The following is a 25,432-nucleotide window of genomic DNA, read 5'->3' on the forward strand; positions in this document are numbered from 1 at the left end:
GAGCAGTAGGGTCTGCTGCCAACGGGCCCCTTTACATACCCCGGGGCCCCCTCCAAGCCGCGCCCAGGCCCGCTGGCCTGGCCATTCAGGAGACCCAAGAGCCACCCTTACCTTACCCTGGGATTTGGGCGATAAGCCAGGGCCAAGTGCCTCTCACAGCCAGCGCTGGCTCCCAGACCGGGGCACGCCAGCTCCTGGGAACAGGACAGCTGCTTCAGCCCGCCACCCAAAACCTTGGCAAAGCTGGGCTCCCCTAGGGCTCTGTGGCCCGCGCTGGGGCCCCAGCGAGGAGGTCTGGCTGTGCAGAGCCCATCTCTGCAGCCATGCCAGGGTGGCAGGGACCAGGACGCTCCCCGTGCCCAGTGCGGCAGGGAGGGTTCCCAGGTGCTCAGTGGAAGGCAGTCCCACCACTGGGCTCAAAGAAGCCCAGCTGGTCCTCACTGGCAGGAGCTCATAGGTGGCCTGGCTCTGCATTTCTCAAACCAGGGCTCCCAGGACCACAAATGTAAGCTGTAGTTGCCCTGCAAAGGATGTCTTCAAAGTAACCTTTATCAGAAAGAGAGAGAGCCCAGCCCCGGCCAGCGGGACCTGAGCTCGAGGTGTGTCCAGGAGGCGAAGGCAGAAAGGGGCCACCCAGTGGGAGACTCAGCAGCTCCCAGCAGGCAGACGGCTTCAGCCCATCCCACTTCAGCCACTGTGTCCGGCTGAGCGCTCTGTCTGCAGTCATTCATCGTTAAGGAACTACCCATTGCATAAAGTTTAGTTTCTTATAAAATAGAACACTGTTTCTGTGCCATAAGATGAGCCATTGAGGAAGCGGGAAACACGGGATGTGAACTGTCACCTGCAACGAGGAAAGGGCATGTGTGCGCGGGTGCGGGCAAGGGGTCGGGGCAGCAGCACTGGGCCCGCCTTCGCGGGACTGAGCCTCCGGTGAGACGCACAGACCAAGCAGATCCGAAGAGAAGAGAACAAATGCAATAGAGAGACCGGGCGAAGGAAAGGGATGGAGAGCTGGGGGTGGGGCCTTTCCGAGACGGTTTGAAAAGAAAAACCCCAGCGAGGCCGCGTTGCAGGCCCTCGACGCTGCTCTGGGGAAAGCCCACCACAGGCCAGGTGGGCCCTCGGGCGGCCCTAGGGAAGGGCGAGGCCTCCTTACCTGCCAGCCCCGCGCTGGGCGCCCCGCAGCGGCCTCGCCAGCCCGGGCCAGGCCTCCCGATGCCTGCGGCCCCGTGGGGAGGGCGACGTCTTCACCGCAACCTCACGGGAGCCCCTGAGCCAGGAGCACCCAGCTAAGCCGCTCCTGGAATCCTGACCTGCAGCAACTGGGTGAAATAATAAGGTGTTCGTTGTTTTAAGACACTACATTTTGGGGTAATTTATTCTGCAGCGAAAGTAACTAACAGATGAGAGGTGACTAGCACAGACAGAACGCAAATTATCCACGGAGGAGAAGGGCTTGGAGGGCTGGACTGTGCCGGGCGGACCTCCCTTTGCCTCTCCTGACCCGCTTCCCGCCCCTCTCCTCCCTGCGCCGGCCCCAGGCTGCTGATCCCTGCGACTGCTTCACTACCCGCTGCACCCTCCGGCTGCTGGGGTGGGGGGGCAGTCCAAAGGTGGCACCTGCCACAGATCAGAGGGTGGGAAGGTCAAGGCGCTCCTCAGGGCTGTGGACTGGCCCTGCTCCTCCCTGCAGGGCCACAGCTCCTGCCTCCCCCTGCACCCTCCCCTGCCTGGGTCCCCGAGACAGCGCTGGCACTGTCAGCCCCGAAGCACGTCTCAGCATCTTTTACTCTGCGCTCCTCTATTAGCCTCATGACTTCCCTAAACCCTGCACCCCCTTTTGTGAATAGTGTCTGTTAAACCCTCCACATGTTTGAAGGTGCCTTTTGTTTCCTTCTAATACATTCCTCCAAAGGTATTATCTATGATCAATTTCCTATTATATGCACCACTGAAAGGGGGGATGCTGCTAATTAAGCTATGAATCAGTGCTTTTTGTCACCTAGAATTTTAGTCTAGATTTACTTTAAGACCTACTTTAGTTAGTTAGTTTTTGCACGGGCAGGCACTGGGAATCGAACCCAGGTCTCCGGCCTGGCAGGCGAGGACTCTGCCACTGAGCCACCGTGGCCCGCCCCTATATTGTTTAGACATAGATTTTTAAAAATCATATATTCACTCTTGCGCCTACGGAAAAAAAAAAAGGGACTTCCGGAGAAGTTGGCGGCTTAGTAAGACGCGCGGGTCTTAGTTCCTCCTCCAGAACAGCAACTTCTGGAACGGCTGTACGGGCAGGGAGAATCCTGCCCGGGCCAGGCAGGGGCACCTGCCGCAGATCAGAGGGTGGGAAGGTCAAGGCGTTCCTCAGGGCTGTGGACTGGCCCTGCTCCTCCCTGCAGGGCCACAGCTCCTGCCTCCCCCTGCACCCTCCCCTGCCTGGGTCCCCGAGACAGCGCTGGCACTGTCAGCCCCGAAGCACATCTCAGCATCTTTTACCCTGCGTTCCTCTGTTAGCCTCATGACTTCCCTAAACCCTGCACCCCCCTTTTGGGGATAGTGTCTGTTAAACCCTCCACATGTTTGAAGGTGCCTTTTGTTTCCTTCTAATACATTCCTCCAAAGGTATTATCTATGATCAATTTCCTATTATATGCACCACTGAAAGGGGGGATGCTGCTAATTAAGCTATGAATCAGTGCTTTTTGTCACCTAGAATTTTAGTTTAGATTTACTTTAAGACCTACTTTAGTTAGTTAGCTTTTGCACGGGCAGGCAACAAGAAACAGAAACAATACGAAACAGCTCCCGGAGCCACGACAGAGACCAAAAAGACAGCGTACCCCATTCTGGAACGGCTGTACGGGCAGGGAGAATCCGCTGCGGTGAGATACCCGAGGGGCGTGCATTTTCCCGGCCGGGGCGGCTGGCGACTGGGGTCCCCTCCACGCACGTGACTCCCCGGTCTGACTGGGAACGTTGGATAGCGGGGCCCTCCTGCCACGCTTGGTGTCTCAGGCCAGCTGCGCAATTTGGACCCGCAGTCCCCCAAGCCACGGCGGCCGGCGACCCCCCGCCTCCACGCGCGGTTTCCCGGGCCGACTGCGAGATTCGGATTGGCAAGTTAAAGGAGCCACAGCATCTTTTACTGGTGGGGCCCGCAGACAGACGAGCACCACGAGCGCCACCTACTGGGCAGGAAAAGAAAAACAGAGCCCAGAGATTTCACAGAAAAACCTTTCAACCAGCCGGGTCCCACACCCAGGGAAATCTGATCAAATGCCCAGACACCAGCAGAAAATAATGGATGACGCTCGGAAAACTGAAGATATGGCCCAGTCAAAGGAACAAACCAATAGTTCAAATGAGATACAGGAGCTGAGACAACTAATGCTGAATATACGAACAGAAACGAAAAACTCTTCAAAAACCAAATCAATAAATTGAAGGAGGACATGAAGAAGACATGGGCTGAACAAAAAGAAGAAATAGAAAATCTGAAAAAACAAATCACAGAACTTATGGGAGTGAAGGACAAAGAAGAAAAAATGGAAAAAACAATGGATACCTACAATGGTAGATCTAAAGAGACAGAAGCTACAATTAGTGAACTGGAGGATGGAACATCTGAATTCCAAAAAGAAACAGAAACTATAGGGAAAAGAATGGAAAAACTTGAGCAGGGGATCAGGGAACTGAATGACAATATGAAGCGCACAAATATACGTGCTGTGGGTGTCCCAGAAGGAGAAGAGAAGGGAAAAGGAGGAGAAAAACTAATGGAAGAAATTATCACTGAAAATTTCCCAACTGTTATGAAAGACCTAAATTTACAGATCCAAGAAGTGCAGCGCACCCCAAAGAGAATAGACCCAAATAGGCGTTCTCCAACTTACTAGTTAGAATGTCAGAGGTCAAAGAGAAAGAGAGGATCTTGAAAGCAGCAAGAGAAAAACAATCTGTCACATACAAGGGAAACCCAATAAGACTATGTGTAGATTTCTCAGCAGAAGCCATGGAAGCTAGAAGACAGTGGGATGATATATTTAAATTACTAAAAGAGAAAAACTGCCAACCAAGACTTCTACATCCAGCAAAATTGTCCTTCAAAAATGAAGGAGAAATTAAAACATTTATAGACAAAAAGTCACTGAGAGAATTTGTGACCAAGAGACCAGCTCTGCAAGAAATACTAAAGGGAGCACTAGAGTCAGATACGAAATGACAGAAGAGAGAGGTATGGACTAAAGTGTAGAAAGAAGGAAAATCAGATATATATAATACGAAAGCCAAAATGGTAGAGGAAAATATTATCCAAACAGTAATAACACTAAAAGTTAATGGACTGAATTCCCCAATCAAAAGACATAGACTGGCAGAATGGATTACGACCCAGCAATACCACTGGTAGGTATCTACTCAAAGGACTTAAGGGCAAAGACACAGATGGACATTTGCACACCAGTGTTTATAGCAGCATTATCTACAATTGCAAAGAGATGGAAACAGCCAAAATGTCCATCAACAGACGAGTGGCTAAACAAACTGTGGTGTATACCTACGATGGAATATTATGCAGCTTTAAGACAGACTAAACTTATGAAGCATGTAATAACATGGATGGACCTAGAGAACATTATGCTAAGTGAGTCTAGCCAAAAACTAAAGGACAAATACTGTATGGTCCCACTGATGTGAGCCGACATTTGAGAATCAACTTGGAATATATCATTGGTAACAGAGACCAGCAGGAGTTAGAAACAGGGTAAGATAATGAGTAATTGGAGCTGAAGGGATACAGGCTGTGCAACAGGACTAGATACAAAAACTCAAAAATGGACAGCACAATAATACCTAAGTGTAATGTAACTATGTTGGAACAATGAATGAAGCTGCACCTGAAATATAGTTTTTTGTTTGTTTGTTTGTATCTTTTGTTTTTGTTTTTTTTCTTTTTCCTTTTTTATATATATATTTTTAATTAGTATTATTATTTTAATTCTCTTCTCTATTTTAACATTCTATATCTTTTTCTGCTGTTTTGTTAGTTCTTTTCCTAAATCGATGCAAATGCACTAAGAAATGATGATCATACATCTATGTGATGATACTAAGAATTACTGAGTGCATGTGTAGAACGGACTGATTTCTAAATGTTGTGTTAATTTCTTTTCTTTTTTTTGATTAATAAAAAAAAAAGAAAAAAAATGGAAGCAAACCAAATTAAGGTGCTCTCAAATAGTCACACTCAGAATCTGCCTTCTCTAAAACCTGTTTGTCTGACACTTATCTGTGTTCATCTTTGCACCCAGTACCATCCTTTACACCATCCGTGATGCAGCATTTCTTCAAAGAGAGCTGTGCGGTGGTGTGTGGGACATTCACCCAGTTTGGTGGAAAGGAGGAGCTCCCAAGGGGAAGGAGACGGGGTGGGTGTTCCAGGGAAGCGTGACGGTTAAGTTCGTGGGTCAGCTCGGCTGGGTTCTGGTGTCCAGTTGCGTGGTGAAGCCAGCTCTGGCCTCACTGTTACTGTGAGGGTCTTACACAGATGGACTTGCCTGTGTAGGCTACAGCTGATGCCCTCGGCAGTGAAGTTTCCTCATCCAGTCTGTTGGAGGTCTTAAAGCCAGAGCTGAGGATGAAAGAAGTCCGAAGAATTTCTATCTCTTCTTCAGCCAGCCGGCTTCTCCTGAGGAACTCGGTATCCTTCGCTGGAGTTGCCAATCCGTGGTATGCCTTACGGAATTTGGACTTGCCAATCCCCACACTCATGTGAGCCAATCCCTATAATTAATCTGTTATTTACGTGTGTGTGTGTGTGTGTGCGTGTGTGCGTGTGTGTGTGTCCTATCAGGTCTGGTTCTCCGGAGAGCCCTCCCTAATGCGGGAAGGGACCAGCAGGGGCAGAGCCCCGAGGGAGAAGTTCAGGGCACGTGGGTCTGGAGAATGGTGACTGATTGAAGTTTTACGTGCAAAGGGTACTGTGGGGTAAATCATTTGAACTGTATCGGTAATGATTTCCATCGTTTTTAAAAGGTGCGTTCAACCGCCGTTTTGTAGTTAAAATTTTTAGACTTAAGGCAGGTAATGAAGAGAATTTAAAAATGATCAGTGATCTCTGCAGCTAATTCTCAAATAGTTCAGCAAAAGTACGTATACATACGTGTGTGTGTGAGCACACTGGGAGGAGGTGGGAAAAATTGTAAAGAGAGTTCCCAGAATGAGGGAGGCTCAGCTTGGGCGTGGGATCAAATCCTTCTGTTTGGCCATTAAAGAAAAAATGGACAACCAGTGTGCAAACAGTTTCCAAAGAACATCCCCTATCCTATGACTCAACCATTCTACTCGGAGGTGTTTACCCAAGGCAGATGAGAACATGTGATGTGCAAAAACTTATTCATGATGTTTAGAGCAGCTTTACTCAAAATAGCTCCGAGCCAGAGCATGGAGAGACAAATTGGGGTGCATTCACACCACAGAACACTGCTCAGCAATAAAAAGGAACAGACCTCTGATGCACACAACCCCAATGAACCTCAAAAATAGGATGCAGAGTGAAGGCAAACAACAAAAGAGGGCTCTGGGCATGATTCCATTCCTGTGGAATTCCAGAGCAGGCAAAACTAATCTATGGGGAAAGAAAGCCCAGCAGTGGATGTTTCTGTAGACAGGGGCTTGAGTGGGAGGGGATAAGAGGGAATTTTTCTGGGGTGAAGGAGAGGTTCTCCGTGTATCTTGGTGGGGTGGGGTTTACATGGGTATGTGCATCTGTGCAAATCCTCCCCCCACACACAAACGGGTGCATTTTACCGTAAGTAAAGTTTACCTCCATTTTAAAGAGTAAAGAGAAAGGTGGCCCAGGAGGCTAGAATCTCTGGGGACCCCCCAATATATACCGCCGCCTGGCATCAAAACTCCTTGGTTAGGGGGTCCTAGTTCACAGACAGGGGTGGGGGGAGGGCACTACCTCTGGGTGTGGTTGGCAGGGGCTGCAAAGGCAACGGCGGGTGGGGCCCCGCGGCCCTTCAGGCCCCTGCCCCAAGGAGGCGTGGAGGCACCTGCGGCCCGAGCGCCCCTCCCCCCGCGGCAGCTGCGCCCCTTCCCGGCAGCCCCGGCAACCCGTGCTGGGCGGGGGCGGGGCCAGCCAGCTGTCGCCTCCCACGGCCGCCGCGGCCAGGTGAGCGGGGCCTGCCGCCCGCCCGCGTCCCCTCTGCGCGCTCCACGCGCCCGCTCGCTCCCCCCACCGCGCTGCGGCCGGACCCTCGCCCCCAGGGGCTGCCACTGCGCCTGCCGCTGCCGCTGCCTCGCAAGGTCACAGCTCGCCCTCCTCGGCCTCCCGCCTGACCTCTGCGCCTTGTCCGTTCCCGCTCGCTCTCCTCGGGGCGCCGCTGGACGCCCCCCTCCGCCCCCCACACACGCTCTTTGCTCGGTCGCTCCCTGGGTCCCGACTGCGGCCGCTCCACAGACCCGCGTGGCGCGCTCCCCCTGACTCCTAGATTTTTAACTCAAATGTCCCTTTCCGAGAGAGGCCCTCCTGGCTGCTGTATAGCTAAATAGAAAAAAAAAATTGCTTCTCAGGTGGCGATAATGTATATTTCACTTATTTTTTATCACCCTTTTCCCTCTTGCCCAGGTAAGCTTGCTGAAAGCAGGAGTTGGTGTTTCTTTTGTCTGTGCAAGGCCCGAGGGCCGTGGAAGGAGCGCTGGGAGTGTACCGTGTGGCTTCACCCAGAGGGGCCACCCTGTAGGTCCTGTTTTGTGCCCTCTTTTCTCACATGCTCTTCCCATCCCTTACATCATCAGACAAACCTCCAGGAGGAGCACAGGACAAGAACAGATGATTCTAGGAAGAAATACAGAGAACCAACAATCATGAATTGGGTGTCGGGTCTGGGCCTGGCACCCTTACCTACTTTCACCCGTTACCTTTGCGAGACCCATATTCTAACCCCATATTACGTATATAGAAACCGGATCAGAGAGGGTGACTAACTTGCCCAAAGCCCCTCAGCTGCCTGGTGCCGAGAGCTGTGCTGTGAACCAATCATCAAGGCAATGGCGATTAAAAAGTTGTGCGAGAGTAAGTAGGTTTGGGGTCTCACCCTGGGCCTGACAATTCAGAATTCCTCCCTCCCCAGCTTCCCAGTCGCTGGGAAAGACCCCCATGTCCACCCTTGTGCCCAGCCTGGAACCGGATCCCCCTGCCTCCAATGTTCCCGCCTGGCACAGAGGTGACGGCAGGAGCTTGTGGCTAGTGTCTGGGCCCCAGCTGGGCCCCAGGACGCTGCTCGCTCACCCCCAGGTGCCGGCTTTCACTGGTGCCTCTGTCAAGGGGCCAGGGCCATGTGGGCGGCAGTGGGCCCCTGGCCCCTCCAAGTGATCACCCCAAATGTCAAATTGAGCCTTCAGCTGAGCTTCGCGCCCATCCCCTGGCCAGCCACCCGCCACAAGGCATAGGCCCGGTCCCCACAAACCTCCCTGGCTTGACCACACAGCCCAGGGGCGTTTGAATGACTAAGAGACTGAGTAGATCATTTGTTCAAGGGCCTCTGGACCCCGAGAGACCAGGCCAGGGCTCGACCCCAGGCCTTCTGGACTTGAACCAGAGGGGCCTCCCCGCCCGGGTGTGGCTGCTGCCCTCAGGACCCCTGAGCGGGCAGGGCCTGGAGGGGGAAGCCCAGTGCCGCCACCCCTTCCCCTCGGCCCTGGGACAAGGGCCACCTTGCCTAGTCCTGTCCTTGGCTTGCCCTTGGCACTGGCACCATGCTCAGCCTGGGTCACAGCTGCTGCCATCCCAGGCCCCGATGCCTGTGGCGCTGTGCCATACCCTGCCCGCCCGGGCACACTGGCAGGAAGGGGCTTATCGCCTCAGTGTCCCCAGATAGCAGCCCGGCCACAGGGATATAAAGGGAGCTCCCGGCCGGGTGCTCATCTCCCCACCTGCGCCACCATGAGCTTCCTCTGGCTCCTTTCCTGCTGTGCCCTCCTGGGCTCTGCCTTTGGTGGGTGCGGGACCTGGGAGAGCCTGGGGCGACTGGCTCCCTCCAGACGGCGGGAGGGACTCTGAGTGACCATCTCCTGCTGAACCCGCTCATCTCCACGGAGGGGGTGGTGGCTCAGACCACCAGGGCGCCCTTGTCATCTCAGGGGTGGCCCTGCGCTCCTTCTCAGCACCCAGGATGGTCCTGGGGCGGCCCTGGGGTGGCCCTGGGGCCTCGCACCCTGTGCCAGGGACAAGGAAGACAGGTCTAATGGGACAGAAATTGCTTCCTGCAGTCAGCAGTTCCCGTGCAAGCTGCGATCGCGAGCACGTGGGCCGAGCTGGGGCTGGGCCCCAGCACCCCTTTTGGGGCCCTGATCCCGGTCATTTCGGGACCCTTTCAAACTTCTGTCCATTGAGCCCTTACGTGCCCACTAATTCGTCTTGAACCTGTGAGATTAGCAACTTTATGGTACCCGTTTTGTTGCAGGGGAAACTGAGACTCGGGGAGATTTAGCCTGGCAAGGACGGTGCCAGGATTCAAACCCAAGGGTCCGAGGCCCAGCTCCTGCGATGGCCGCGCTGCCCCCTTGCCCACCCCCCGCTGGCTTGTCTGGGCCTGAGGCTGCCCCCAGGGCCCCCAAGTGGCAGAGTCTAATTCCTCTGAGTCCTGTAGCCTAGCACATGGCAGCCTTGGAGTGGAAGGGGCAATCAGGGTAGGCTTCTAGGAGAAGGTGAGGCTGGGAGAGGGCTGGGGTGAGCAGAACCAACAGCAGGGCCCAGAGTTGACCTTGCCCCCCCACCCAGGCTGTGGTGTCCCCACCATCCAACCTGTGCTCAGCGGTCTCTCGCGAATCGTCAATGGGGAGGATGCTGTCCCTGGCTCTTGGCCCTGGCAGGTGTCCCTGCAGGTAAGGGGCAGAGAATGGAGAAGGGGGGTGTCAGGGGGAGGGCATGGCCTGAGGTGGGGGCGGGGGGCCCTCCAGCCAGCGCTGAGTCCCCCTGCCTTCCTCGCAGGACAGCACCGGCTTCCACTTCTGCGGGGGCTCCCTCATCAGCGAGGACTGGGTGGTCACTGCCGCCCACTGCGGGGTCAGGTGAGCACCTGGGGGTCCACAGGGCAACCCTTGGGGTGGGAGTAGGACCCTCAGGGCTGAGGGCTACTCCTGTGAGTCCTGCCATCTTGGGTTTCCTTATCTGGAAATGTGTGAAACCCTCAAGCCTTGCCCAGCTCCCAGGTGGCTGGAAGGAAACGACGGGGCAGGAGCAGATGTTTCTGATTATGGTTGTTAATAGGCTGAGCTGCCCTCTGTGTGCTCAGCTCCACACACGTGTGTGTACACACCCCGCAAGGGGGCACACGCACCGCGTGCACACATGCCCACACGTGAGCACATTGCACCCACGTGCCCCCCTCCACACCCACCCACTCACGGCAGCAACCCCTCCTTTCTCTCAGCACCTCCCACCGGGTGGTGGCCGGGGAGTTTGACCAGGGCTCCAATGCCGAGGACATCCAGGTGCTGAAGATTGCCCGGGTAGGTGGCCACCGGGCCCAGGTGTGACCCTCAGGCAGGGGAGAGTCTTGGAGAGTCTGCCGCTGGGGAGACTGGGAAGGGCTCCCAGTCCTTCCAGATCACGCCTCAGGCCCCAGGAGGGGACAGGGAAGCAAAGCAGAAAGAAGGCCTGTGGGGTTCCCACCCGAGGTGTGGGCCTCGGGCGGCCACGCAGTTATGCTCAGGCCGCCTGCTCCTGACAGCTGCTTCCCAGATCCCAACCTCACCTGCCCCCGACCCGCAGGTTTTCAAGAACCCCAAGTTCAACATATTCACCGTCAGCAATGACATCACCCTGCTGAAGCTGGCCACGCCCGCCCGCTTCTCCCAGACCGTGTCGGCCGTGTGCCTGCCCAGCGAGGGCGACGACTTCCCGGCCGGCTCGCTCTGCGCCACCACGGGCTGGGGCAAGACCAAGTACAACGGTGAGGGCCGGGCCGGCAGGCGGGCGGGAGGTGGGTGCCGTGGGCGGGGCGGCCTCTGACCCCCTCCTGCCTCTCCAGCTGCCAACACCCCCGAGCGCCTGCAGCAGGCGGCCCTGCCCCTCCTGTCCAACGCCGACTGCAAGCAGTTCTGGGGCAACAAGATCAAGGACACGATGGTGTGCGCCGGGGCCAGCGGCGTCTCCTCCTGCATGGTACCGGCACCCAGGGCTCTCCCCAGGACCCCTTTCCGTCCCAGCCCGGGGTGGGTTTCCCGAGGCCTGCCCCCCCCACCCCGGACACTAATGGACCTCAGCAAGAGCATGCCAGAGGAAGGGTCTGGTGGCACAATTCCCTTGATCTCGTGGAGGTGAAGGGCGCCTTCCGGGCTTGTGCGGTGCAGAGCAGGACAGGGGGCACCTGGGGGCTTGGCCTTGGGTCCGGAAGCGCTAAGGCACAGCCCGCGGCCAGCCTTTCCTTGCGCCTCCACCATAGGATGCCACCGCCAGGGGTGGCCCAGACTGGAAGCCTAGAAGCACGTCCGCTGTGGCTCCTGGGTGTCGGGCCCGGGACGAGGCCCCGGGGAAGGCCACCAGGTCCAAGCGCGCCTCTCCTTACCGCAGGGTGACTCCGGTGGCCCCCTGGTCTGCCAGAAGGACGGAGCCTGGACCCTGGTGGGCATCGTGTCCTGGGGCAGCAGCACCTGCTCCACCTCCATGCCTGGCGTTTACGCCCGAGTCACTGAGCTCCTGCCCTGGGTGCACGAGATCCTGGCTGCCAACTGAGCCCGAGGCCCCGCCTGGGCCCTGGCCAGCTCTGCCCTGCCCTTCCCTGCACAGAACCTCAATAAAACTCTGGGGAAACCCGTCAGTGGTGTCTGTCTCCCATGTCAAAGCCCCCCACGGACCCCTCTGCTCCCGAACTTGGGCCCTCCCCTGGGTTGTATGGGCCAGGCCTTCCAGGCTGGGGGGTCTCTGGGAGAGCCTCTCCTTAGCCCCCTTCCCTCACTTGGGCTCCAGCTCGCCAGAGTACCAGGAAGGCCACAGGCAGAGAAAATGGGCGGCCCCACCAGGGCGTGGTGGCTGAGGGACATGTGCCCACACCTGCGGCTCCAGGGAACCTTCCCAGGTGTGGCCATCCTCCCAGGCCCCGCGGGAGCTCCGAGGCCTCACCAGCCCAAGGACTCACGATAAGGGGAAGGGATGCGAGGCGCGCTGTGATTGCTGGGCTCAGGGGATGTAATGGGGTCCGTCAGAGAGGCCCCCACCCTCCCCGTGCACCCACGCCTTTCTCTGGGTGGCCCTCGCCCTCCCTCTCTTTGGCACCAGCTCCAGTAGCTGCGGGGCTTGGGCAGGGCTGGGACACAGGCCCAGCAGCCCCGGGTCGCCTGGCCCTTGCCCTGGTCCCAACACCCAGCCCTTGACCCCAAAACTGGCCTCTTGGGGCCAGTGATTCCATCCCTCTTCCCCCTCACACCTGTCCCTGTCCCTGCCCCCCCGCCGGGTGCTCCTGAGGATCTTCTCCTGGCCTCGTGAAGAACCCCCAGCCACCGGGACCCCAGCTTGGGGAACCCTGGTCTGGTCTATGCCCTCATCAGACAGATGAGGAAACTGAGGCTCTGGCAGGTTCCTGCAGGTGAGGGTTCAGCCAGGAACGCCGAGTAAGGCATGGCCTGCATTGACCATGAACCCCCACGCAGCCCGCTTCCGGAGGCCCCTCTAAGGCCAGGCACCCCTCTCTCCAGGAAGAGCCACCGCGTGGTGGCTGGGGCATGCAACCGTGGCTCCGACTGGGAGGCCGTGCAGGTCCTGAGGATTGCAGAGGTGAGCCAGGTGGGCAGGAAGACGCTGGGCTCGGGCGGCCATGACGGGCCCCAGCCGGGCTCCTGGAGGCAGGGGGGGCACAGCAGCCCGGGGAAGTGGGCGACTCTTGGCCTTCCACGGCTCAGCAGAGCCTCTCCCCATGCCTTCTTTTCTTCTCTTTCCCAGCTCCCTTTAAAACACGGAGGGTTGTTTCAGATTATAAAATAATTTGTGCTTGTGGCAGAAAAAATGTGAAAATACAGAAATTAAAGTTCACCAACATGTCACCTGCCATTTTCCCATGAGTCCTGGCCCTGCACCTCCACAGATCCTGTCTGTCCAGGGGTCCTTTCCGGCCCCGACCTGAGCCTCCCCCTTTCCCCACCTTGTCCTCCAAGCGAGGTCTGCCCAGCCCCCAACCTTTTTCAAACGGGTTTTCGAGCATCCTCAGTGGGACCCACACGCCAGACCGAATGACACCACCCTGCTGAAGCTGGCCACGCCCACCCGCCTCTCCAAGACCTTGTCCCCCATCTGCCTGTCCAGCACCAACGCCAACCTCCCTGCGGGCTCCTCTGTGCCACCGTGGGCTGGAGCAAGACCAGGTACAATGGTGAGTGCTCTCTGCAGGAGTATGAAATTCACTTTGTTTGTTTGTTTCTAATATAAATTCCAAAGTATAGTCACAGATTCCAACACACCTGCAAATCTTTCAAATTCTTTATTTCAAATCCTCTTGATTAAAACCCCACCAAACATGACTAAAAACAAGGTTCCAAAATGACATACTTGAACAGCAAATTTTAAAGAAACATCCAAGCACAAGCATGGCCCTGACTAACCTTCAATAAGTTTAACAGCATTGGGTTCCTAGCCTGGATTTCTCTCCAGACTTTGATAGTGTGGCCATGAAGTCCCGGCTGGGCATCAAATTTCCAGCCCTGGTTGGGGCGCTGGAGTTCACCCATGTCCCCTGCCCCTGTGGTGGACTCCGCCTGCTTTTCTTCTTTCACAGCCCCAAGTCCTTCTGTCCCGGCCTCAGCCCACCCCCAGCCCCTCCTGCCATCCCCATGGTGGCCAGCAGAGCTGAGGATGCACCAGGGCCAGGCAGGGCGGGGCTGGGGTCAGCAACTCTGCTCAAAGCAAAACGGCCTGGTCCCCACTGCAGGGGAGCGAGCGCTAAGGGAAGGTGCGGGGCCGACTGGCGTGGTCATCACGACCGTGACCGAGGGAGACCGCAGGGGAGGACGGGTGCCCGGAGGGGGGCCCGGGTCCTCTTCCACCCAGGGTGGGCTGGGTGGGATTGTGGACCCTGAGCCCCGGCCTTCTGCCCCTCCAGCCAACAAGGGCGCCCCAAGGCTGCAGTAGGTGGCCCTGCCCCTCCCGTCCAACGCCGACTACAAGCAGTTCTGGGACAACAAGATCAAGGACACGATGGTGTGCGCCGGGGCCAGCGGCGTCTCCTCCTGCATGGTACCGGCCTGCCTGCCCCCCTTCCTGCTTGGGCCCCCCACTCTTGGAGGGGACACAGGGCACACAGGGACTGCAGACCTGGACTCCCTGATGCTCTCTGCCATGATCTACTTAACTGCATTCCCTGCCCAGTGTCCCAGCAAAGGCGGGACTAGTAATACCAGCTTCCCAGAGCACGGGTTCGCTGTGGGCAGGTGCGGGGCCAGCGCATCCCGGGCATTTCGTCCCCACACCTGCACCCTGAGCTGCTTGTTTCTGGTCTCAGGCCACAGCGCTAATGACTGATGAAGCTGGTCCAGAATGTCAAACTCTGAGGCTGCCTTAGGTGGAGCTTAGGACTGCAGGCCCCCTTCTCCCATCTCTCTGGCCTGGTCCCCAGTGCCTCCCCAGATCAGGCTCTTGAATGAGGCTGCCAGCTGAGCCACCTCCCTCTCCTGCAGGGTGACTCTGGTGGCCCCCTGGTCTGCCAGGCAGAAGGGACCTGGACCCTGGTGGGCACTGTGTCCTGGGGCCGCAGCCAGCGCGTCCCGCTCTCACTGGGTGTGTACACCCGTGTCACCAAGTTTATACCCTGGGTGCAGAAAGTTCTGGAGGCCAATTGAGCCCAACCACCCCACCTTCCACATCTGGGTAAAACCCAAATAAAATCCCTGAGAGCAATTGCTTCGACCTTCCCTTTTGTGTCTTCGCCAGGGTGGGCAGGGGCTGAGTGTGATTTGGGGATAGGAGGCTGCATTCACTGGGGTCTCCTCTGTGGAGTTTAGAGCCAAGAAGGCTGACATTTCTCAGCCCAGTACCCTTTTCCATTCAGCCAGGGAAACTGAGGCCCAAAGTTATATGTGGGATGGTCACAGCTGGGAGGAGCACCTCAATTCCCAGGGCTCCCACCTCAGCAGCAGTGACCCCCACACCCCAAGCCTCACCCTCAACTCTTTGCCTGGCCTCAGTCAGAACCCTGGGCTGAGTCCCAGAAGAGCAGACAAGGGGGGCTGGGGGCACTGAGCTGAATCTGTGCTCCCAGGGCCTGCTCTCCAGACAGGGCAGGGCTGTGTCCCAACTCCAGCCCGGCCTGCCCAAGCCACAGCTGCCCAGAGAGCACCACGGAAGGCACACGCTGACCCAGAGCAATGGCCCCCTCGGGTCACCACCCTCCCAACTCAGAGGCCAAGCTTAAGTTTAATTCAAAATAGCACACTTTGAAAGTGCCACAAGCTGAGATTATGAGCTTCCTCCCGAGAGCAAAGTTCTGGACGAGGCCTGTGGAAGCGAGTTTCTCTGCACACCCGTGTGTTCCCAGCACTGCTCGCGGCCTGGGCTTCCTGCCCCAGGACGTGCAGGAGCCAGCAGGACTCAGGTCCCCACCTGCCCTTGCCACATGGCAGCACACAGGGGTGGCCACCTGCAGGCTGCCGCGGCCTCAGCGGTAATCCAAGGAGAGTCCACCAGCCACCACCCTTCACAGCTGCCCTAGAGGCCCTGGCACTTGTCTCCCCATAGCACTCACACCCCAGCCCCGTGGCCTGGTGGCCACTGCACATCCTATGCCACCTTGCAGATGTGTGGCGTCACCTCCCTGGCCAGGGCTCAGGGGACCGACTGGCCTGTTTCCCAGGGCCTTGGCTTCTCCTGAAGGACTTGCTTTTCCTCCTCTCCCCAGAGGGGCCCTAAGCTGCACAACCATCTCCTCAGATCTGTCACTTCTGCTCGACTGCTGCCTGTGGCATCAGGGCTGAGCACACCCCTTCCCCCCACCCATGGCCCTCATTGCTGACACCTCAGGCAGCTGCTTTTCAGTTTTAAAATTTTATTAAATGTGGACTATTAGTCAAATGATTGGAAAATCAATAATGAAAAATAGTTCTTTAGGGCTTTGTCCTGGTGCCCTGAGAGAATGAGCCTCAGCTGTCCCTCCCCATCACGGGGAGAAGGCACCCTCCCGGGGTCACGCCAAGGCCCTGCGGGCTGAGGGGCCGCTGCAGCCCTGCCCCAGGCCCGGCCCCACCCAGCCTGCAAAGCCAGTCAGGGAAGATCACCAGCCCCACTCCTCGGCTTCGGCCCCTGGGAGACCAGCCCTGCTTAGACTCCAGGGGAGGCACTGTCCCCATCCTGCCCCAACATAAATATGCACAGCCCCCAGGCAGTCTGGGCATCAGGCCTGGTGGGCCCGGGCTTGCCTGTCCCTGAGCCCGAGGCAGCTCTCAGGACAGGAGCCTGGGGTAGTCAGCCCCTTTCCCCCTGCCCTCTGTCCTTCTGACAATAGCACTCAGGCAGCTGCCAGCTGGCCCAGGACCCGGCGGAACTGCTGGGTGCTGTGGCCCAGCTCCTTGACCCTGTCCACCATGTCCCGGGCGGCAGTCGGAGACGGGTACTGCAGGGCAGCGGCCTTGGTGGTGGCCACGATGCCGCGCAGGAGCTCGCACAGCAGGTTGCTGTAGTGTGTCACCTGGCTGCGCACGTCCGCCGCCTTGGCCTGCCGGGAGAGCGTGTCCCCAATGAACACCAGCTTGTGGGCACTGAGGATGACAAACTTGCTGTGCGCTACAAAGATTCTGGGAGGCTGGTTGGTGGCCACGGCGGTGAAGAAGGCCTCCACGGCATTGGTCAGCGTGGTCAGGTTGGCCTCGCACTGCTCCAGGTAGAAAAGCAGCAGCTGCCGGTCCGAGGGCCCCAGGCCACCTGTCCGTCCCGGTGCCAGGGGCTGGGCTGGTGTCCAGCTGGCCAGGTCGTGCTCGATGGGCCTCGACACCTCCTGCTCCAGCCGCTCAAACTGCTTCAGCTGGGGCAGCCGGGAAAGCAGAGTGAGTGAGGCTCTTTGAAAGCAAGGTAAAAACCACACCCAGACAGACTCTACTCTAGGCAAACTGGCAAAGTCTGTCTAGAAAGGGTCAATGCTCAGCCCGTGGTGTGGGGGAGAAGGCAAGCTCCCAGTCTAGCCTGGTATTGGTAGGGAAACAGTTACAGGCCTCTAGGAGTTCTTTTCTCTCTTTAATAAAAAAAAATTTAGAATGAAAATTAAAAAGGACTTAAAATTTAAAATAGTAAAATAATTTTTTCACTAGTCTCCAAAGGTCATAGCCTGTATGGTTTCATTTCTATAATATTCTTAAAGTAATGAAGTATAGATTCGTGGTGGCCAGGGGTTCAGGTATTGTGCTATAGCCACAGGAGACGCAGCCACTGGGGACCTAGGGGGAGGGCACAGGACACCTCTCAACTGTCCCTGTAATGTCCTATGACTCTAGAAATATTTCTAAAAAAGCTAAAAGCTTAAAAAAAAAGCATTTTTTACTGACTTATAAAGTAACAAAGTAACATATATACTGTAAATAGATTCAAAACTACCCAGCAGAAAAATCACTTGTAATCCTACATACCCAGAAACTAATGCTGCTGACATGTGAGAAAGTCAGAGCTGCCTGCCTGAGTGTTTACAAATTCAATGCCATCATGTTTTAATCTGCTTCCACATCAGTCAGTGGAGAAAAGGGGGATTACATGACACAGGATTGACTGTTGAGCTGATAATGGCTGAAGCTGCTGAGAAGTACCCCGAGGTTCATTTTATCCAATTTTATAAAAGTATGAAAATTTGTATAATAAAAATTTTATACAAAGGAAAAAAAAGCACATGGTGCTTCAGAAAATAAGAAGATAGATGATAAAGATTGAGATGTATAATCTAGGAATGCCTAGAGTGGACAATGAGAGTGAAAAAAATGTTTTTGCATGAGGAAAAACAAAGGAATGTCAGTACTGCAGGGTACTGAAAATAGATGATAGTTAATATTTAAAAATTTTAACTTATGTGAGACTAAAGCAAAAAATGTTTTTTTTTGGTACAAAATTTATATTTTGACTGATGCAGTTCCTAATATAACTTATGTGGACAGCTTAACTGAACACCATAAACATGGAACCTTGGGTAGGGCATGAGATTTTGTAGGTTTGTCCAGAGTGATGCCCTGATAAATCCCAGAGTGATTTGAACAGTGAATAAAAAATATTTGCAAAGTCCCCTTGGGGGAATGGTGAGAAAGGGGGAAAATTCAACTTCCCCAAGTGGTGAATTCTTGATATTCTCACAAGCAGTGTGGACAACCAAAACAAGAGTCCGAGCCCCCAATCTTGGGGTTTGTTCATATGAAACTTAACCCAGCAAAGGATAGGCTAAGCCTCCTTAAAATTAGGCCTAAGAGTCTCCCCCAAGAGAGCCTCTTTTGTTGCTCAGATGTGGCCTCTCTCAGCCAACACGACAAGTAAACTCATCGTCATTTCCCTCTCTAAGTGGGACATGACTCCCAGGGGTGTGGACCTTCCTGGCAACATGGGACAGAAATCCTAGAATGAGCTGGGACTCAGCATCAAGGGATTGAGAAAACCTTCTCAACCAAAAGGAGGAAGAGAGAAATGAGACAAAATAAAATGTCAATGGCCGAGAGATTCCAGAGTCAATAGATTATACTAGACGTTATTCTTACACATTAAATAGGTATCACCTTTTCAGTTAAAGTGTAATGGAGAGGCTGGAGGGAACTGCCTGAAAATGTAGGGCTGTGTTCCAGTAGCCATGTTTCTTGAAGATGATTGTATAATGATATAGCTTTCACAATGTGACTGTGTGATTGTGAAAGCCTTGTGTCTGATGCTCCTTTTATCTACCTTTTTGATAGATGAGTAAAACATATGGATTAAACATAAATAATAGGGGGAACAAATGTTAAAATAAATTTAGTAGATTGAAATGCTAGTAATCAATGAAAGGGAGAGGTGAGGGGTATGGTATGTATGAATTTTTTTCTCTTGTCTTTTTATTTCTTTTTCTGAATTGATGCAAATGTTCTAAGAAATGATCATGATGATGAACATACAACTGTGTGATGATATTATGAATTATTGATTATATATGTAGAATGGAATGATCATATGGTAAAAATGTTTGTGTTTGTTATGTTTAAAAAAATTAAAAAATTAATTTAAAAAATCACCTGAAAAAAAAATGTTTTTGCATGAGGAAGAAGAAAGGAAAGCCAGTATTGCAGGGTGTTGAAAACAGATGGTCATTCATATTTTAGAACTTCAACTTCTGTGTGCGACTAAAGGAAGAAATGTTTATTTGGTACAAAATTTTATTTTGACTAGCGTATTTCCTAATTTAACTTATATGGTCTATTTAACTGAACATCATAAATACATGGAACCTGAATAGAGCATGAGATTTTGTTGGTTTGTCCAGGTTAGTGTGATGCGAGAGCAATTTGAACGGTGAATAAATTAGTATTTGCCAAGTCCCCTTGGGTGAATGAGGAGAAAGGGAGAAAAAATTCAACTTCCCCATTTGGAGAATTTCCAATATTCTCGCAGGCAGTGGGGACAACCAAATCAATAGGACAAGCCCTAGATCTTGGGTTTTGCCCCTGTGAAAAGTATCCCTCAAAGGATAGGCTAAGCCTACTTAAAATTAGGTCTAAGTATCACCTCCAGAGAACCTCTTTTGTTGCTCAGATGTGTTCTTTCTATCTCTCAGCCAACAGAGCAAGTGAACTCACTGCCTTCCCCCTCTACATGGGACATAACTCCCAGGGGTGTAAACCTCCCTGGCAACATGGGACAGAAATCCAGGGATGAGCTGGGATTTGGCATCAGGGCATTGAGAAAACCTTCTTGACCAAAAGTGGGAAGAGAGAAATGAGATAAAACAAAGTGTCAGTGGCTGAGAGATTTCAAACAGAGTAGAGAGGTTATCCTGGAGGTTATTCTTACACACTATACAAATATCCCCTTTTTTGTTTATGGTGTATAAGAGTGGAAGGAAATACCTGAAACTGTGGAGCTGTGTTCCAGTAGCCATGTTTCTTGAAGATTAGTGGATAATGATATAGCCTTTTACAATGTGACTGTGTGATTATGAAAACCTTGTGTCTGACGCTCCTTTTATCTATGGTATGGACAGATGCGTAAAAAATATAGATAAAAAAATAATAATAGGGAGAACAAAGGTTAAAATAAAGAGTAGATTGAAAAAAGAAAAAACCCAGAAAATAAAAATTCAGGTGCAAAAAATATTTTGAGGGCAGGCCACGGTGGTTCAGCAGACAGAGTTCTCACCTGCCATGCCAGAAACTCGGGTTTGATTCCTGGTCCCTGCCCATGCAAAAAAAAAAAAAAAAACTGATAATATTCCTTTTAAACATGAACGCTCCCAATGTCTTTTTTTGGAGCGGTGCATGAGCTGGGATCCCAATGCCTTTGTAATTAGAAAAATGGAAACACACTCTACATAATACTTTATAGCCTCCTTTTATCACCTAACAATATGTCATTAATTTTTTTCATTGTAGTATATATAAGAACATTTGATAAAAAGAAAATTTTCCACTGACAGTGGTCCTTGCCTAGGGGGACAAGAGAGTGGAATGCTGTGCTCTCTTTGAGTATCTGCCAGCTGCGTCCAGACAGAAGGACAGATTTACCTTCTCTGTTCTGCCTGGGCTGTTAGTTTTCCATCCTTAGCTAGCGGGGTGAAAATAAGGAATAAAACACCCTTAGTAGTTTTTTTAGTTACTCCTTTCCTACCTTCAGGCAATGATGTAAAATATGTACAAAACTGTACACTTGCAGAAAAACAGCAGTAGCATTTATAATTAAGGAAAAATGGGTTCAATGTAACCATTCAACAATAATAGATGCTATGCGGCCTTTAAAAAACAGCCTATGAAGAATGTTTAATGCCACAGAAAAAGGTGTGGGATAAAAGCAGAGTGCACCTGCTCAGAAAGCAATGTCTCAAATGTGCAGAGAGGCCCAGAGCGAAGGCCTGGGTCACAGGAGCCAGCCCAGCTTATGGGGACACCTAAGTGTCTTTTCCTCTTCTTCTTCTTTTTTTAACACTTCTCTGTACTCTCTAAAATGTCTACACTGATTACTCTAATGATAATTTTAAAACAATCCACACAAAAAGCTAGAGGAGGCCCATGCAGCGGAGAAGTTCCTGGCTGAGGGGACAAGATTAGAAGCCTCACTGACAGCTGAGAAGATGGGCTGGGAGAAGGCAGGAGAAGCTGAGGGACCCACCCAGCTGGATAAGAGCTGGGGTGAGGGCAGGGTTGGGGTCTCAGGGCTACATAGGTGTATTAGCTTCAACAGTGTATCCCCAAAATTCAGAACCTCAGACTACAACCTTATTCAGAAATAGCTGACTATACAGTTTTAAGAGGGAAATCTGGATACAGAGACACAGACACAGGAAAGACGGCCACGTGAGGACAGAGGCACAGACTGGAGCAGTTCTGCCATGAGCCAAGAAGCACCAGGACCATTAGAAAGTGCGGGAGGAAAGGAAGGGTTCCCACGGCGGCCCTGTGAAGGGAGTGCGGCCCTGCCGACACTGATTTCAGACTTCTGGTCTCCAAAACGGTGAGAGAACAAGGTTCTGCTGTTTTAAGCCATTCATTTGTGGTAGCTTGTTATGGCAGCCCTAGGAGAATAAGAGGGGGGTAGGGCAGAGGGTCTGGGGTTCTCACCTGCTGCAGCTCCAGCTGGCCCTTCCCCTGCCGCATGATGTTGCCCTTTTCTAGCAGCTCCTTCTGAGTCTTCTCAAACTCTTCCTTCCCCTGGAGGAGAGAGATAGGAAAGGGCTGGGGTGAGATCCCAACCCTCTAGAGCCGGAGAACAGACTGGCCTGGTGGGGGTACAGAGGCTGAGCGGCCACCAGGTGGCGCTGCTCGCCGCACCCAGGCTTGTCCCTGTAGGGGTAGGGCTATTTTCCCAGATGAGTGCTCCACCCACCCACCTCTGCCTCGGGCCAGCCCGGGAAGGGGCCAGGGCAGGATATCCATGCGGCCACGGCCAGTCTTCCTATGCCTGAAATGGTCTCCATGTTTATACTTCCTCAGAATCTGTCCCCCAAAAAGGACATGGGGAGGTGCTCAGGAGACATTTCTACCTAGCTCAGGGGTCCAGAGCCGCTAGACCCTGAGGACACAACCATGCCACACCAGAGGCCCGAGGAGGGGTGAGGTCTGGAAGGTTGGTGAGGTGAGCACAGGGACCCACGGGACATCAGCCCTACCCAGGGACTGAGTCCCATGAGATCCCCCTTAACCACAAAAGGCCTGGGGAGGCTGTGGGAGGTAGTGTTAGGGTCCCCACAATAGATGGGACAAAGTTAGAACCCAGAGAGGGGCAGGAGGCTCCCCAAGGGGCTGAGGGAACGTGAGTGGGGCGGGCACCCACCTGCAGGTGGACATAGTCGTAATCCTCCATCCAGCCCCCCTCACTGTTCTCGTACTGCCCATCTGGCGAGTCCCGGGAGGTGAACTTGGGGGGTGAGGGCAGGGGCCGTGACTGGATGCTGCTGGCTTTGTCAGTGGGGTTGAGGTGCAGGGGGCCACCCCCCTCAGTTCCCAGGGCAGGGGCCTTGGTCCGTCTGAAAAGCAGTGAGGCGTTGCCATGCAAAAAGGAGGCCAGCTGCTTGGCATCCTCAGGCACAGCCCGTGAGCAGGCCACCAGGCGGTCCAGGTCTTCAGGAGTGGCCCCGGGGCCACCCTGGCCGACGTCGAGGGCCTGGCCGTGCACCACCAGCGTCTGGTACACATCCTCCATCTTCTGCAGTTGCCGGCTGAGCTTGGCATGCAGGCTACGGTCAGAAGTGTGGGCCGCGTTGCCTACAGCGCTGCGGGCAAACTCCAGCAGCTCATGGACAGCCCCCTGAACGGCGGCCACGGCGGTTCGCAGGTCCTGCCCCTGTGGGTCCTGAGGCTCAGAGGCACTGCGCCACCCGCCGCCACCACCAGCACTGCCCACCAGATCCAGGAGGTGGGCCACAGTGGCGCTCACACTCTGCTGCAGGTGGCCCAGAGCCTCCACGGCAACGTCTAGCTCCAGGGGCTCCCGACCGGGCACTGCCGCCTCCAGGGAGGATGCCGACTGGCTGCTGCGCGTGCTGCCAGTGCTGGAGGCCGACAGGCGCTTGGCTTCGGTCGGCGCTTCTCGCTCAGTTGGGGGGGGCACCGCATACACACCATCATCGACCCCGTTGCCATCGGTTGCCTCAGGTAAAAGTCCCCGTTCACGGGGCACATCATACAGGGGACCAGGGCCAGGCCGCCGCAAGCAGGGGGGCACGTCGTAGAGGTCGGGAGCAGGGGGCGGGACATCGTACACATCCTCAGCTGGCAGCGAGTCTGGAGGGGTTGAAGCCAGGACCAGCGGATGGCGGGCTGGGTCGAAGGGTTTGGCCTTGGCGAAGGCGGGGGGCACATCGTACGTCTCCTCACGCAGGAGTGGGCCATCGGGCACGTCCTTGCCCACTGACGGAGGAACGTCGTACACCTGGGGGGCCAAGTGGTGATCAAGCCTACCCATCCATCTGTCAAGGTGCCTCCCCATAGCCTAAGTACATCCATCACGACTCATCCTCAAAGGTGAAGAGCCCACCTCTGAAGCCCAAAGACCTGGCTTCAAAATCCTGACTCCACTGCTTTCTAGCTGTGTAATCTAAGGCAACTGACTTGCCCTTTCTGTTCCTGTTAACTCATCTATAAAATGGGGGTAACCCCCTCACGGACTTGTTGTGAGGACTTAATGAGTTAATTCATGTAACTGTGTAACTTCAGCACTCAGTGAGTTTAGCTGTCCCCTTCCCACCATCAGCACTATCCCCATCACTGCCATCGCCATCACTAGAACGCTTGCTCGGCTTGCAGGCTTGCAGGTATGTGGCTGAGCTATTTGTATGTGTAAGAGCCTAGGTGACTGTGCCCCAATTTGCCTGGGACAATCCTGTTTGTGTCTGTTATCCCCACATAAATATCAGTCATGCCTCCTTCCGCTCTTTGAAATGTCCTGGTTCAGATGATAAATCCTGCAGTCACCTTCCTGATATCCTGGAACCCTCTCCTGCTGAAGGCCCTAGGACAGGTGATTTTACAGTTGAAGAAACTGGGGCTCAGAAGTGAGCTTAGTCTCCATGTCTGACAGAGCATGTAAGGGGCAGTGCGGAGTCTGCCTCTATGCCCCCACCACCCTGTGCCCGCATGACCGCCAGCTCACCGTGTGGGGGTGAGGCAGTGGTAAGCCCTTCTCCACGCTTGGGGGCACATCGTACACATCCAGTGATGGGTCCCGGCCATTAGGGCCCTTGACAGCCATGGGAGGTGTGTCATACACCTGGAAGCAGAAGAGGGGCTGTGATACAGGTGCTAGGGCCACCTGGGTGGGATGCGAAGAGCAGAAACCCCACAGCACTGACCCCAGGACCTATGGGGCTATGGAAGCTGGACCTTCCACATGGCTGGGCCCAAAGAGCCCAGCTTCCTGCATAAGGACCAGGCAGAGGCACCAACCTGGCATCTCTGCACAACCCCACCCTGACTACCTACCTCCTGGCCACACTGGCTGGGCATCAGCCCCCGAATAGGGGGCACGTCGTAGATGTCCTGGGGTCCTGGGCCCAGCAGGTGTCGCGGGATATCATACTCGTCCTGCTCTGGCTGGGAGGCCTCATAGACATAGCCCTGCCCCACGCGGGTGGGCACCACCACCTGAGGACAGACAGCTAGCTATCACCAAGGCTCTTGGAGCCACCATCCAGGATGTACCCACAGGCCCTCAGGGAGACGGCCCATGCACCCTCCATGAAATGGGTGGACATACCCAGGTGCCAGGGATGGTGCTCCAAGGATGGGTTTCCAGGCTTGGTTCTCATCCCATTCATATTCTCTGATTTTTCTCTAATGAAGCTATAATGCTTGGGGGTCCTCAGACCCCAAGGTTTTCTTGCTGCCTAGCTCTGAGCCAGGAATCCAAGGTCTCTACAGTTGGGTAACTGGGAAGGTTCCAGGGGAGGGTGGGTTGTGTACCAATGGGGGAGAAGCCACCCTTGAGAGGGGTAACCCACACTGTGGGACAGGAAGCTACAGCTGAGGCCCCCGGAAGCCTACCTGTCGGCAGCTCTGCCCTGTGCCCTTAGGAAGGCCTGTCCAGCAGGGAATGGAGGCCTGGCTATGGGACCAGGCTTCCTCTCTGGGAGATAAGATGTGTACGAGCCAGGTTGGAGCCCACCTTCCGCCCCAGGAGGTTGCCAGAGATCCCCAACAGCTGGAGGCCCAAGTACCCTGGCCCCCCTTTCCTCCCTGATACAACAGCATATCTACTGAGCTAATGGGACCCAAACACCAGGGACTCCCGGACCTTGGGGCC

General features: G+C 54.5%; 2 protein-coding genes and 1 pseudogene across 5 annotated transcripts in view; 2 read left to right on the forward strand and 1 right to left on the reverse strand.

Annotated features, from left to right (window-relative positions):
* The first annotated feature begins 8,871 nt into the window (after positions 1–8,871).
* On the forward strand, positions 8,872–11,828 carry LOC143659762 (chymotrypsinogen 2). The gene is made up of 7 exons (XM_077133061.1): positions 8,872–9,002; positions 9,788–9,891; positions 9,998–10,077; positions 10,440–10,518; positions 10,781–10,961; positions 11,040–11,173; positions 11,582–11,828. Exons 1-7 carry the CDS (start codon positions 8,951–8,953, stop codon positions 11,741–11,743), a joined length of 792 nt encoding a protein of 263 aa, XP_076989176.1. The 5' UTR covers positions 8,872–8,950; the 3' UTR covers positions 11,744–11,828.
* A 797-nt stretch (positions 11,829–12,625) lies between these two features.
* LOC143658467 (chymotrypsinogen B-like) lies at positions 12,626–14,986 on the forward strand (annotated as a pseudogene). Its single transcript, XR_013163225.1, has 4 exons — positions 12,626–12,839; positions 13,129–13,373; positions 14,100–14,233; positions 14,674–14,986. The product of XR_013163225.1 is annotated as a chymotrypsinogen B-like (transcript).
* Positions 14,987–16,020: 1,034 nt separating this feature from the next.
* Positions 16,021–25,432, reverse strand: part of BCAR1 (BCAR1 scaffold protein, Cas family member) — a 41,675-nt gene continuing 32,263 nt past the window's right edge. For all 3 annotated transcript variants that reach the window (XM_077133059.1, XM_077133060.1, XM_077133058.1), the window contains exons 3-7: positions 24,613–24,774; positions 24,284–24,400; positions 22,466–23,563; positions 21,754–21,843; positions 16,021–17,009 (exon numbers count right to left, since the gene is read on the reverse strand). In XM_077133059.1, coding sequence (XP_076989174.1) covers positions 16,497–17,009; positions 21,754–21,843; positions 22,466–23,563; positions 24,284–24,400; positions 24,613–24,774 — 1,980 coding nt within the window. In that variant the 3' untranslated portion in view covers positions 16,021–16,496. The remainder of the gene's footprint in view (positions 17,010–21,753; positions 21,844–22,465; positions 23,564–24,283; positions 24,401–24,612; positions 24,775–25,432) is intronic.

This window comes from Tamandua tetradactyla, chromosome 16 (genome assembly GCF_023851605.1).
Source record: "Tamandua tetradactyla isolate mTamTet1 chromosome 16, mTamTet1.pri, whole genome shotgun sequence".
NCBI lineage: Eukaryota > Metazoa > Chordata > Mammalia > Pilosa > Myrmecophagidae > Tamandua > Tamandua tetradactyla.